At 43.2% G+C, this 14,698-nt stretch overlaps 1 protein-coding gene across 5 annotated transcripts in view; it reads left to right on the forward strand.

Annotated features, from left to right (window-relative positions):
• The window catches only part of cep112 (centrosomal protein 112), a 289,566-nt gene that overhangs the window by 198,666 nt on the left and 76,202 nt on the right, over window positions 1–14,698 (forward strand). For 4 of the 5 annotated variants that reach the window (XR_013547414.1, XM_078401444.1, XM_078401446.1 and 1 more), the window contains exon 22: window positions 13,939–14,001. The exons of the other annotated variant lie outside the window; for it this stretch is intronic. Coding sequence is in view for 3 of the 4 variants with exons in the window: in XM_078401444.1 (XP_078257570.1) it covers window positions 13,939–14,001 (63 nt within the window). In the remaining variant the exon portion in view is untranslated. The remainder of the gene's footprint in view (window positions 1–13,938; window positions 14,002–14,698) is intronic. 5 annotated transcript variants of the gene reach the window in all.

A 14,698-nucleotide genomic window follows, 5' to 3' on the forward strand; every position in this document is an offset into this window, starting at 1 on the left:
CAATCTATCCTTTTCATGATTTTCCCACAGCCCATGATAGCTAATAACAGTTATATATTATAGATACTAAGGACTGCAGATGTTGGAATCTTGAGCAAAACACAAAGTGCCAGAGTAACTCAGTGGGTCAGGCAGCATCTGTGGAGGCAAAGAAACAGATGATGTTACAGGTTGGGACCCTTCTTCAGACAATTATTTATTTGTTTTAGAGATAATTTTAGAGACGTAGGACAAGACCCTTCGGCCCAACGAGTCCGTGCCAGGCAACGATTACCTCTACACTAGTTCTATCCTACACACGAGGGACAATTTACAGAAGCCATTTAACCTACAAACATACACATCTGTGGGATGTAGGAGGAAACTGGAGCACCTAGCGAAAACACACAGTCACAGGAAGAGTGTACAAACCCTATGCAGACAGCATCTGTAGTCAGGATTGAACCCGGGTCACAGGTGCTTAAGGCAGCAACTCAACCACTGCACCACAGTGCTGCCACACTGTATTGTCACCTCATACAAGCTCACCAATCCAGGAATCAAACCGAAGAAGCTTCGCTACACTCCCTCTATTTTGTAAAGCCTTCCATTTCATGTCAATTCACATTTAAAATGAGCCCAGAGGAAGTAGCATTGATCTTCAGAAAGTAGCACAGGAAGTGCATAAGTGCTCAGATATTTTCCATTGTTATTAGAAGGAATTCTCAATCCAGTAACACTTCTTTCTAATATTGCTTTTAATAGTATGGGATAAAGAAATGGATATTCAAAGCAACCAGCGCACCACCATTTAATCAGATCTCTCTCAGCAGATCAATGGCTCTATCAAAGTTAACTTTGATATTCTATTTAAATGTCCTTCCGCACCAGTTATCTCAAGATATCTGTAAACGTTTGGTTGGTGTTTACAGATTTAAAATCCTCTCTACTATTTCAAGTTCCCTCTGCACAGTATTCAATTGCACTTCAATGACCTATTTAGATCTAAAGACAATCACCGGAAATCTTTAAGCCTAGGAACCCACTCGTTAGTCTGGCTGATATGTCATTCATCTCACTCTCCTCTTCCCTCCCCCCTGCTGCTCGTAACCTGTGGCAACACGGTTTATTTGCACCCAGTGTAGCTGAGGCTCCAGAGGGAAGATGAATGGTAGGATATGTTCCCCCACTGATAATGATAATATGCACAGTGGTACTGCCATTACAAAAGGACCCAAGAGAAGGGAACAAACAGCTGGCAGAGCCGCTCCCAAAATTATTTTCTGCAGCATTCCATCCAAATTACACCAGGAAGTTAGTATAATCAGAACAAAAATAATCTACGTTTGGAAATCTGTTGGAAATCAAGATCAGAAGTATGCATTAAATCAACAGAAAGACCCTTCTCGGGAGTTTATCGTTATTAAGTCGTCTATAATTCTGTGCTTGCAAATATATTTTCTCTGCTCGGTATTTAATTCAATCCAATTATTCTTAAGCTTTGCCCGTTGATTGATTGTTTAGAAAACTGAAATGCATATTCATCACTGTATTTATCAGTCATCTGCATGAATGTGATTGTCCACCTTTCTGTTAACAATGTTTGAAAATGGGTTACTTTCAATATTTGCAGTTGATGCTACCTGTGTAAGTGTATACAAAGGACGTGACATCTTAGACTATTTGTGTAGGAAGGAACAGTGGATGCTGCTTTACACTGAAGATACACACAAAATGCTGGAGTAAGTCAGCAGGTCAGGCAGCATCTCTGGAGAAAAGGAATCCCTGACGTTTCGGGTTGAGACCCTTCTTCAAACCTTTATTCAAACTATTTGCTTTTGATTGCATTTGTTTTTCAACCATCTTCAAGATTCAAGATTCAAGATAGCTTTATTTGTCATCCAATATTGGACGATATTCAGTCACCCACAGTCCAACAATAAAAGCATTAAATAGGCATTAAAATTACACAACCCCAAAAAACCCCAAAACACAGTCCAACAATAAAAGCATTAAATAGGCATTAAAATTACACAACCCCAAAAACACACAAAAAAAGGAACATCCATCAAAGAAACATCCATCACAGTGAGTCTCCTCCAGTCCTCTCCTCACTGTGATGGAAGGCCACAATGTCTTTCCCTTCTCCTGCCGTCTTCTCCCGCAGTCAGGTTGTTGTGGTTGCAGGCCGCGCCGGACGGTCCGCAGCGGCCCGAGCCTAAGGCGAGTCCCAGCCGCTCCCGCAGCCTCCGAAGACGGCCGGCTCCGCCGATGATAAGTCCGATCCGGGGCGGGCGAACACGCTGCTGCTGCCGCTGTTGCTGCACGTTGGGGCGGTCGTGGCTCCCGACATTGAAGCCCCCGCCCAGCAGAGAAATATCCCGCGGCATATCTTAGGCCGCGCCGGACGGTGAAATGTCCGCGACCCAAGCCCCGCGATCTGGGGCGGGCGAACCCGCTGCCGCTGCCGGAGCTCCCGATGTCGGCATCCACGCGGCCCGAGCCTAAGGCAAGTCGCAGCCGCTCCCGCAGCCTCCGAGGACGGCCGGCTCCGGTGATGGTAAGTCCGATCCGCGGGCTCTGCGAACCAGAGCCCTGGAGGCAGCCAGCTCCAGGAGTTGGGCCGATGGTAGGCCGGAGCAGGAACGGAGACACGGCCCAGAAAACAAAGGTCAGGTCTCCGTTCGGAAGGGACACCTATTTACAATTTTACAGTTCCCCTCCTCCCCCCCACATACACACATAGTACACAAACACAAAAACACCACATCACAACTACAATTAAGACAAAAAAACAACAAAAACACAAAGACAAATGGACCGCAGGTAAGCCGCAGCTGCTATGGCAGCGCCGCCATTGGTGGGACAGGCGCCGCCATTGGTGGGACACCTCTAGCTACCTCTAGCTTTTGTGCTGAAAATTGGCACTTCTCCACAAAGCTACAAACTTTGTAACTACAAACCCTAATCCAGTCTTTCATTGCTGCCTGCGTTTTTTCTTGCATGCTCTAATGTGCTGCTGAGCTCCCTGTCTTCAGTATTTGAAGATCGTTTTTTCTTGCATGCTCTAATGTGCTGCTGAGCTCCCTGTCTTCAGTATTTGAAGCCCTCAGTCTCTGCTATATTGTAGACTCCCTCTCTGAATTTCTATCTTCTCCCTGAGCCTGTATTTCATATGCTACTTCCTGGCCATCACATGGGAAGTCGCATTGTTTCATACATTTCTAGTGTAAAACATTGGCTTGCAAATTTAAACCAAGAACATAGCTTTGAAGTACAAAATGTCCTTGGGAGCTTGCCTGGTTATTTGAAGTGGGATAGTTTGAAATCTGGCCTTCATTGGGAACTTGCCATTTCTGCTGCCTTCTTTCACACCACACAACTCTTGCCCTTCACTGTGTTTCAACCACCTTCCTCCACTGCTCACACATTCCTCTTCCTTACTCTGCTTCCTCCTTTGTGTGCCCATTTCTTTCCTACCCTTTCCCTTTCATTCCTCCTCCTCGCACTTTTGTTCCTTTTATTTAAACAATACTTGGCTAGTTACATGTATAGGAAAGGTTTAGAGGGATATATGCCAAACGCAGACAAATGGGACCAACTTAGATGGGGCATCTTGGTTGGCATGGACAAGTTGGGCTGAAGGGCCTGGATCCGTGCTGTATGACTATGACTCCTGTATTGGAACATTATCTTCAGCTAAATTCAGAACATGCAGTGGGTGAGGGAGTGAAAGATGGAAGAAAAAGCAAGGATTATTTGTGCAGAGTAGCTAAACGAGTGGTAGAGCAAGTAGAAATCTGGTGCGTGGATAGGCGTCCATCAGATACCACCAGTCAGGACACTTCTGGGGGAGAAAGCTGGAAAAGTGGTGAGGATGGAACAAAGCCCGGCAAGTGATAAGTGTCTCGACACAAAAAGTCACCAATTTCTTCTCTCCAGAGATGCTGCCTGTCCCGCTGAGTTACTCCAGCTTTATGAATCTATCTTAAGTGATAAGTGGATACAGCTGAGGTTGAAATGTGAAGCCAGAGTAAGGAATATAGGTGGGAGTGCCAGAAAGTGGAAATGGGTGCACATCTAGGTGCTCAACAAGGAAGAAAAGGGGGGCGGTGGGGAAGGAGGATCACTGATAGGCACAGACGTGCTGTGCCTTAGGGCCTGTTTCTGCGCTGTATCTCTGAAGTCTAAAGTTTACACCTCACATAATGCAGTGACCAAAGGAGCCTTGATATGTAAAGTAAGTGGCTTTCCTTTTTATTTCATTGTGTTCCACATGTCTTTGGGATGTGGGAGGAAACCGGAGCACCCGGAGAAAACCCACACTACAGCAGGAAGAATGTGCAAACTCTACACAGACTGCACCCAAGGTCAGGATCAAATCTGGTTCTCTGGCGTTGTGAGGCAGCAACTCTACCAACTCACCCCTAAATATCAGGCATCCTGTTCGAGTAGATTAAAAAAGACAGCTTGCCAAAGATTCTGGTGCAAAGGGCCTGCTAAAGGGGCAAACTGTCTGTATTGTCTTTAATCAACTATTACTAAGCTGATGGAGGATTGGCATCCTTTCTGGTGCCATATGTTAGTTCATGCGCAAAAATAAGTTAATCGAATTCAGGAATGACAAAGTTAAGTGCTCATGTGAACAAAACTTAAGACCATTAAAAAAGATAAGAAGGGTTCCTAAAGCTCCGTTCATTAGACAACTCCAGTAAAAGATCAAGGGATAATGGCTACAATATCAAATATTCTTAATTGATGTTTGTTCTGGCTAATTAGTGTTCACTGATCATACTCAGAAACCAATCCCCTCCGAAGACATATCTCCCATTGATACTTTATTTCTCACAAAATGCCCTGGGACATGCTGGATTTGTGAAGGGTGCTTCAGAAACGACACTTACTCTGCCTTTTGATGTCCTCTGTATCTGTCAATTGCTGGAGGTCTGAATCATCTGAGCATGTTGATTATTTAATAAACTAGCAAACTTAAAAAGTTGGATGAGCTTGGAGCAGGATGGCTGGTGGTGTGTAGAAAGCTTGGTAACATGGACTGGCCCTTGAAAATTATTTTGTTCCCTTTCCCCTTTCTTCCTGTAAACTCAGTAAGTGTGAGCAGGTTGTACTGGCTGCCAATGTATTGTATTGCTACTCGACACTTGGCCAAGGTAACTTATGCACAACTGTGGCATCGCTTCTCAGGCACTGTGTCCACCTGTTCAAAGGAACAAAGCCATGAAATGCCTATCCATGCTTGCCGCCCACTGCCCCACATGTGTTCTGAAGGTCCCATCTGGTGTCAAAGCCCTCGCCACTCTCTTCCACTCATCTGGTGTAGAAGGACAGTGCATGACTTCATCTTCATAAACATTGATGATGGCCTCACAGGTCTCTTGGACAACCTTGCTGATGGTGTTGTGGGCCACAAGAAAGCTGTAGGAGAGGCTCTTGTAGGAGTCTCCTGATGCAATGTAGCGGAGGGTGATGGCTAGGTGCAGGCCTGGTTCCAGTGGCTTTCTCATGAAGTTCTCCCTTTTCTCCAGGAGAGGCCCCTCCTCAGTTCCTGAAAAAGCTCAGGAGGTAGCCTAGTGAAGTTTCTGAAGGCAGCCTCATCTTCTTGCTGGAGTTCAGTCATCAGGTTGTCATACTGGCCCAACCTGGGTCTCCACGGACAAGGCCTTCAACCACACAGACCTCTTCTTGGGCTTCTTCTTCACCTTTCTTCTGTCTATCAGAATTTGAAGCGTGAAGGCCGCTGCAAGCAGCAGGGCTTGCAATTGATGTAAGAGCAATGCCAGCATTTGTTGCTTCCTGGAAATCATGATGCAGAATGATCGGTGACCCTACCCACACCCCTTTGGAGCCATAATTACGTGAAATGGCTACTCCCGTTGTCATCAGTTGTGACCTGACAGGGTCGTAGCTTGTCGAGGGTGGAGGTAGGTTGACTTCGGTTGTCATAGCTTGTCGTAGTCGCTGTCATAGGTGGACGTCCTAGTCGGGACGACTGGGTCGCCGGTTGTCGGTAGCTTGCCGTCACCTATGTGGTTGGTTGTCGTAGCTTGTCGTAGGCATTGTCATAGACATTGTCGTAGGGTTAAAAAAATTGAAGGTTTTTTGGCGATCTGCTACGACTTTGACAGTCACCTTAAAAATCGCCAAAGTGGGACAGGCCCTTAAGTCACCACAACCACTAATGCATCCACCATCTACACAGTCACTTTCAAAATCTTGGGATGCTGAGAAACTTGCCATGGAGAATTATCAGCTTTCAGTCCCATTAATTTCCGATGCTATTTTTTACTAATGCTAATTCTTTTCATCATTTAATCCACACCTGTTCATCTTCTCTGTCACCTTCTGATGAAGCCTGAAGAAGGGTCTCGACCCGAAACGTCGCCCATTCCTTCTCTCCTGAGATGCTGCCTCACCTGCTGAGTTACTCCAGCATTTTGTGAATAAATACTGACAAAATATTTAATTTCTCTTCCATTTCCTTATCCCCCCCCCCCCCCCCCCACACCCAATACAATTTCTCCAGCCTCAGAATGCACATTAACTGTTGTTAATCCTTTCCTTTTCATATGTGCATATAAGCCTTTATTGCCAGTGTTTATTTTTTTCATGAGATCATTCGCAAATTTTTCTTTCCTCTCCCTTATCAATGTTTTGGTCCTCTTTTGCTGAAATCTGAAATGTCCTCAATCCTCTGATGTGCTGCTCTTCATGGCAACATTTTAAGCCTTTTCTTTTGATCTTGAACTATCTTTAACCAGCTGGAACAATTTTCCTGCTGAGTATTTGTGTCCCGTATGTTCAAAGCTATGTATTATTTTTTTAAACATTAACCGTTCTCAGTTACCGACAGACCATACATAGTTTCTGAATCTGCAACAGTCAACTCACGCTTGGTAGTTTGTAAGTGACTTTGTTCAGATTTACACCCCACGTTTCAAATTAACTAACCAATTAAATCACTATATGGATTCAGAGGGATATGGGCCAAATGCAGACAAAAGGGGCTCGTCCAAAATACTAACTTGGTTGTCATGGACAAGTTGGGCCAAAGGCTGTTTCAATGCTCCATGATTCTCTGACTTTCAATATTTATATAAAGCTCTATCATATTATCACCCTAAATGCCTCTTTTTATGAATTAATCCTTTCAAATTGAACAGTGCGTGATGTAAGATTGCTTATTGTCTCATTGTTTCCTAAACATACAGGTCAGAAGAAGGATAGTAAAAAAACTGCATATGCTGGTTTAAATCGAAGGTAGACCCAAAATGCTGGAGTAACTCAGCGGGTCAGGCAGCATCTCAGGAGAGAAGAAATGGGTGACGTTTCGGGTCGAGACCCTTCTTCAGACTATTAGTTTCGACCCGAAACGTCACCCATTCCTTCTCTCCTGAGATGCTGCCTGACCTGCTGAGTTACTCCAGCATTTTGTGTCTACCCAAGGTCTGAAAAAGGGTCCCAACCCAAAATGTTGCCTGTTCATTCTCTCTACAGATGCTGCCTGACCCACTGAGTTCCTCCAGTACTTCAATGTTTGACACTTGATCTATAAAACTCAAATTAGTTTCCCATACTGCAACCACTAATTTCATGATTAAGGAGAGCATTCCAATTTGCAATCTGGCACAGGTACTAATCCAAATATAATTTCCTTTGTAGTTCTGCATTTTAATTTGCGCTTATCTACGCATACTCCTTCAATTGAACCTCGGTCCTTGGTTCAGTCTATGTTGTGGCTACCCACGAAAACCACAACAACTGGATCTTTCTTTTTCCATTCCAAGTTCCCCTGCAGTCCCCAATGAAATATCTTTATCCCCAGCCACCTGGTAGGCAACACAGCCTGAAGGCCTTGGACTTGCACCCAGTGTCTACACTGTCCCTGATCATAGAGTCAAACAGTGTGGAAACAGGCCCTTCAGCCCAAAGTGCCCACTGCTATATTTCTTCTCGCCACTACATTGCTTTTCAGTTCCTCGACATGTTGTCTGTACGTGCACGGTGCTATGGTCAGCTTGCTCATCCAGCCTGCAATCTCCACCCTTGTCACACAGTACACAAGAACCTAATTTCTGTTAGCGAGTGTAACAAATAAGAATCCTCCAAAGCTACCTTCTGGATCATGTCTCACTCATAGTTATATTCCCTTGTTTCTCTCTTAACTGGCTGATTCTACAGTAGGTTGTGTAACGGACGTGATGGCCACTTTGAACAAGTGTCCAGGCTTCAGCTCATCAGTTCTGAGCGGAGGTTTCCTGAATGGCAGTCACTTACTGCAGCTGTGGTTGTCATGAATGACCATGGTCTTCATCAGCTCCCATAAACAATGGCTGCAACAGATCACCTGCCCTTCCCTTACATTTATTTATTTGTTTGAATATGTAACTTTGCTATTTTCCTTGCTCACCAAAATCCACTCTCCATTAGGGTTGCCAACTTCCTCACTCCCTCGTGGCCGCCATTGGTGGAACGGGAGCACGTGGCCGCTGGCTGGGTGGCTGGCGGGAGCACCCGGGGCACGGGCTGGTGATGTCATCCTTTGTCCCTTATTTAGGAGTGAGGAAGTTGGCAACCCTACTAATACGGGACATGGGCGGTCCCTTACGGGACAAACTAACTTAGCCCAAAATACGGGATGTCCCGGCTAATATGGGACAGTTGGCAAACCTACTCTCCATAGATGCTACGATGCATTGTTCTGTGCTCAGCAGAACCCCCAGGCCAGTATTCACAGGTCTCTCTCTCTCATGCAGCCATCTGGCCTTGGTGAAACAATTCCGCCTGGTTACCTAATTAACTAGCAGGTTACATGCTAGTTATACTACTCGTTTACCACTGCTTCTTCAATGACTTGAGTGAATGGGGTAGATTTTACGGGACAATTGCAGCAATTCTCTTGCATTTACTTTGAGGAATCTGATGAAGCAACAATGCCAGCTCAGTGTTGAGAAGGGCTGCAAGCCATTAAACTATTCATGCAGTTTGATGATCATTGGATCTTTTTTTGTTGTTAAATAATTTTGAAAGGCAAGCCTTGGGTGTTTTGACAGCTTTGACAACCAGCTAAACCAGAGGGTACGCTAGCTAGTTGTGGAACCCTTTGCCCACCTCATCATGGTGAGATTTGTGCAAAGAAGGGTCGGTCGCAGTCCAGAGCCTCTTCACTTAAGTGGTAGCACAGGCTAAGTGGCAGCTTCTTCCAGAGATCAGGGATGAGTCTATCAAGCTCGCTACTGTCTGCAAAATCCAGACCAGGTGTTCAAAGTGTATTGTGGAAACTAGTAACTCATTTATTCATCACCACTATAACTCCCAGAATCTGCCTTTGTCTATCATATACACACACTCACTACCAGTACTATTTGCGTCAATCTTTTCTTTGATTGTGTCAAGTTATCCACTCCTTCATGTCACGTGTAGCTCCGTGGAAAGATTCTCCCTTTGAGGATAACACAAATTCAGGTTCCACTTCAGAAACTTGAGAACATAATTCCGTGCTCCTCTTGCAGTGCACTATCTAGGGCATGGTGCACTGTCAGGGATGCCATCTTTTGGACAAGTCTTTAAACCAAGGAATACCAAACCTCAGCCTCAAAGAGAAGCGGGAGAGTTGTCCCTGGTCTAATACGTAACCTGCAGTTAACTTCTCTGATATTATTTACAAGTAATTATCTCTATTTGGGAATTTTCCGTGCAATTTCAAGATTGTAATATTCCCACGTTATTGGCTGTGAAACATTTTAGGAAAATTTTGCAAAGTCCTGAGACCTTGAATAACGTAACAAAAATGACACTTGTTTTCGTATCCCTGTTTTAGGTTATTTAATTCAGTCCAATGCCGAGAGATTGTAAGGACTGTGACAGTCAACAAGTGGTGAATGGACTATATGATAATACAGGACTTTGTCGTTCCATGCAAACCGTCTCAAATACTCAGAGTTATTTTTCGCTTCCTTTCCAACTAACTGCCCATGACAAAAATTAAATCTCCGCACTTTCTGTGCATGCTTCCAGCTTCTGCTGTGAAATGTGAAATCTAGAATGGCAAGGACTGACTTTGATCTCTTGTCAAACAAATGGTGCGGGTGATGGAAATCCATCCCATTTAAATCCTGGACAAGCAACTTTCCTCTGCAACTGGCAGGATTGCTTCAGATTCAAGTTACACCTGATCAAACCATGTCGAATTTCATTGGCACCTAAGAAGAGAAAAAGTGCACTGAAATACTAATCCTTGGCTCCAAGTATGTCATTACTGTGCAAACTGTGCAACTGGCTGAGTCCCATGTAAGGAGTGTTCAAGGTGCAGTGTGATGTACAGTGGCGGAGGGAGCATGGCTTTGAATGAAAGTTCGGGGATTCCCACAGAGAGCAAGCAACAGTTACCATCAGCTGCTCTCTCCCTGCACCACCTGAAACCTGGAAACGGATTCCCTGTTATTACCTTTGAAGGCAAATGCTACATAGTGAGAGAGACCAGAATGAAAAAACAAAATAAACTATTTTTCTTAATCCCTACTTCCCACCAAAAATATAGTTAAAGTACATGTCAATGTTTCTTCATCCTTCACTTACCCCATTATATTTAATCAGCCAGCTTTGCATTCAGAGTCACGCAGCTCCGTCTCAGGCCCTTCGACCCATCATGTTGGTTGGCCATCAATTACTTCAGTACTCGGCCTGAAGTCTTATATGGTGGCATTTCAAGTGCTCGTCTAACTAATATTAAAATATTGTGAGAGTATTTGCATTAACTATCTACCTTTAATGAGGTGTATTTAAGATTCCAACCACCCTCTGCATAAAAAATATTATTCCTCAAGATACATCTAATTTTCCAACCATTCACAGGCGACAGGTAGCCCTGACAAGAGAAGCTTTTCATGCAGTCTATGCCCTTCCGTTCAGACTTCCCTTCAGACTTCTCCACTCCAGTGTAAGCACCAGATCCAGCCTATCCAGTCTACGAGAGTTGGCCAGACTTAAAGTGATACAGCACAGAAACAGTCCCCTTGGCCCACCTTGTCCACGGCAATTAAAATGCCCATCTACATTAATCCCACCAGTCTGTGTTTGGCCCATATCCCTCTAAACCTTTCCTAACCCTGTGTGTACCTGTCCAAATGTATTTTTTTCAAATGACTTCCTCTTATTTCTCCACATTCTTCTGAAATCAATATGCAGAAAAACAAGGTACTGGAGAATAACTTCTTCATAGTTAAATGTGATGTAATAGGGACTGCTAATAGTTTCTATAACTGGACGAAGGGAAGGGAAAGGAATGTGCTCTGCAAACTACTTGACAAATCCTACCGATTTCGACTAACGTCTACACATTTTACAACTTGATACCATTAAATAAATCCCAACTGCTGTTCCTAAAAATGCCTAATTTTCCAAATGAACTGAATGCCTAAGTATATTTGGATACACATGGTCAGAAGTGCAAAATAACCAATCTGAAGAAAGGTCTTGACCCGAAATGTCAAGTATCCGTGTTCTCCAGGGATGCTGCCTGACCTGCTGAGTTACTCCAGCATTTGTGTCTTCCCAAAATAAGCAAAGCCTGTATTCAAGGGCCCGATACAAAGTTTCTAGGCTACTGATTACTCATATCTAATTAAATACCCATGTTGGAAGACAGACGACCTGTCACAATGGGAAGGCACAAAGTAATGGAGTAACTCAGCAGGTCTGGCAGCATCTCTGGAGAAAATGCTTAGGTAAGATTTAGGGTCGAGACCCTTCTGCAAACGCAATGGGAGGGTGTTTGCAAACTCGGATTTTCCTTTGTTTTCTTAAAATGGGTGCATGCTATATCAAAAAGCAGCATATTTCCCGTAAAATGCAACATCCTTCCAGCAGAGCTTGATATGATGTCTCTCCCGCGCAATCATCTGGTTAGCACTTGCAGAAAACACGTGCTTCCACAAACAATAGCAAAGAAACTGTGGCAAATGCATTATTATTGTTGCAGAATTTAAGGCATTGGTTTCACGGCCCTCATGAAATGTACATCTTCTTGATTCAAACTCATGTCAGGATTGTGATGCCGTGCAGGTAGATTCCTTTGAAACTGTATTTTCATTGTCACATTTCTTCAGTTTTCAACCCCTGTTATTTCAAAATACTGACATCTGTGCAGTGTTCGATTTTTGAAAAGAATTTTTGTTTGTGTGTGTTATTTTTGCCTTGGTTGTCTTTGCACCCAGCAGTTCATTGAGTGGTTTTGACATTGATGACAGGCGCTGCATTCTTGCAATACTTGTGCATACATTCTCACCGATCTTTCATTGTCTCCCAAAGGAAATCCTTCTATTCCTTTAATATAATTCACAGCAGTTGCTGATTTGCATCTTTGCGGTATGGATCTTTCTGAAACTAATCTGCTCCACTCAGAGGGAATCTACATAGAGCATCTATTGCAATCTGAAACATTCACACAATGCTTAAAGTTTATACTGCCAAACACACTTTTTAATCACCATTGCTCTATTCCCCGTCTAAGATGGATGGATGGGAAAGGTTTAGAAGGATATAGGTCAGATGTGGGCAAATGGGACTATCATAAATGGGCATTTAGTTGCCATTGGCGACGGGCCGAAGGTCCTGTTCCCGTGCAAGACTCTAAGCATTACGATGATTTATTTCCAACATTTCCCGAATGCACCCATTGAGCGGATGTTGGAAGTAAATCCAAAGGTTATTTTCGAGTCAGAACCAAGAGAGTTTGTCATATGTACGAAAACAAAACAATGAAATTCTTACAGCATAATAGGTCTGTAAGCACAGCACTCGTAGATAAATAACATCATAATAAAACAAGCAAAAAAAATCAATAAATTAAAAAAAAATAGTGTACAACAAAATAAAAGGCCAAAGACCCTAGTGCAACCAAGACAGTTCATCGTTCAAAGTTTAGTTGGTTAAAGTTTGCACAAGAGCAGTGGAAGTAGTTGGATACCATTTCCAAAGATGGATATTGGCAGAATGGGTGCAATGTTCTCCCTTCCCTTCACACTCTGTGTTTCACACCTTGGAGTTCTGCAAAATGGGGTCGTCCTCAGAATAAGGATGGGTCAGGCACTCAGCCAATACAGCCATTGCAAGCATACAAGAGGAACAGAAACCTAAGAGCTCTCCCTCTTAGTTGAGTAGTGTGTGCTGGTCAAGGAGAAAGGGAAAATATATTTCTTTTTCATTTGAATTTTTTTTGGTTTTGATAATGAAGCACACAATGATAATAAAGCCTTTGTTTTGCATAAGCATTTTAAAATATATTGAATTATTAGTTCGGTGCTTAAATCCTAAAAAAATGCTAGCAGTAATTATATTTAATGGCCTTACTGCAAAAAGGTGGAGTACAGTTTTGCTAATGGCCACATTTACAATAAGTGCACAAGCCCTTTGAAGTTGCAAGAGCACAGTGCATCTGTGCTGTGTGTTAGAGAATGTCCTTGCTACTTCCCTAGGGTGGAATTGGCTTTGCAGCTTCTTTAATATTTTTTCTTTTTCAGTTACTTCCTCCTCCCCTCTCACTGCTCCCAAACTCTTCTTAAAACATCATCTGGCACTCTGAGCATAGTGTCATATTGTACCTTCACAGTCCTCATCAGAGCATGTGTTTCTGTTTGTACTAAGGTGAAGTCATTCTGATAAACTTTATGCTGTCATTTTTCATCCAGAAAGCCCTTTATGTTTTCTAATAATTGGCAACAGAGGTAGATTTTTCCTTTCAAGTGATGACTTGTTGACTGGAGATCAAAGCAAGGCCCTGTGCTTTTGGCTGCCATGAAGGGGCGTTGGAACTGGCATCGAGCCCAGATCCTAAGTGACAGGCATACCGAATAGGTGCCAAGCAACCTAGGTCAACAGCGAGTGTCTGTGCACGTTCTTCCTCTTTGCCTATCTCATGTTACATTTCTCCTTTTGTTTTTCCAGGCCAGCAGCAGGTTGAAGCAGATTGAGAAAGAATACAGCCAGAGGCTTTTAAAATCTTCACAGGTACGGCCCAGAAATTCACAAACCACAGCAAACATTTCAAGTTTGTGAAGTGTTAGTAAACCCACTTTACCAAATAATCTTTCCTTACGAACCACTTTCCCATTTTCAAAGTATCTGCAGACAGGGTTCGCATGTTGTAGCCCATAATACTGAAATCAATGTTTTGTAACTAATTTTTGTGCCACTGCAATAAAAATAATTAGGGGTTTTTTTTTGCATTTATAATGCTTGCGTTTTAAACCTTAGAAGGCTCGGTTATATCTATTAGAGGGTGAGATAAATCTAATTTGAAAGTCATGTTTGGAGCTCGCAAACCATTCTCGTTAGGATGGTTTATATTGTTGATGTACAGTAGATCTAATCAGTGGAGATGACAGTAATGGATAAACCAGCTGCTATCTGCCTTCATGAGTCTACCTTCAAAACAAAAAGCAGCTGGCTTAATCAAAATTTAAAGAAATTGAATGGTACTTCCCTAACACCCTGGAAAAAAAATCAGCAGCGGCTTAATAAGATATGGTGAGAGCTGATTTCTGACAGTTTCAGTTGAAGAATAAAGGATCCTGTATTTTAAATGGCCAGAATGTCTGACAAAAGAGGGAATACCGAGAGGATTTTTTATAATTGCAAAACAGTGTCCTAATGAGATTATGTGGGTGTTTGGGCTTTGTTCATTAAATTATTTGCATATTGCAAC

The sequence above is a fragment of the Rhinoraja longicauda genome, chromosome 6 (genome assembly GCF_053455715.1).
Source record: "Rhinoraja longicauda isolate Sanriku21f chromosome 6, sRhiLon1.1, whole genome shotgun sequence".
NCBI classification, from domain to species: Eukaryota; Metazoa; Chordata; class Chondrichthyes; order Rajiformes; family Arhynchobatidae; genus Rhinoraja; species Rhinoraja longicauda.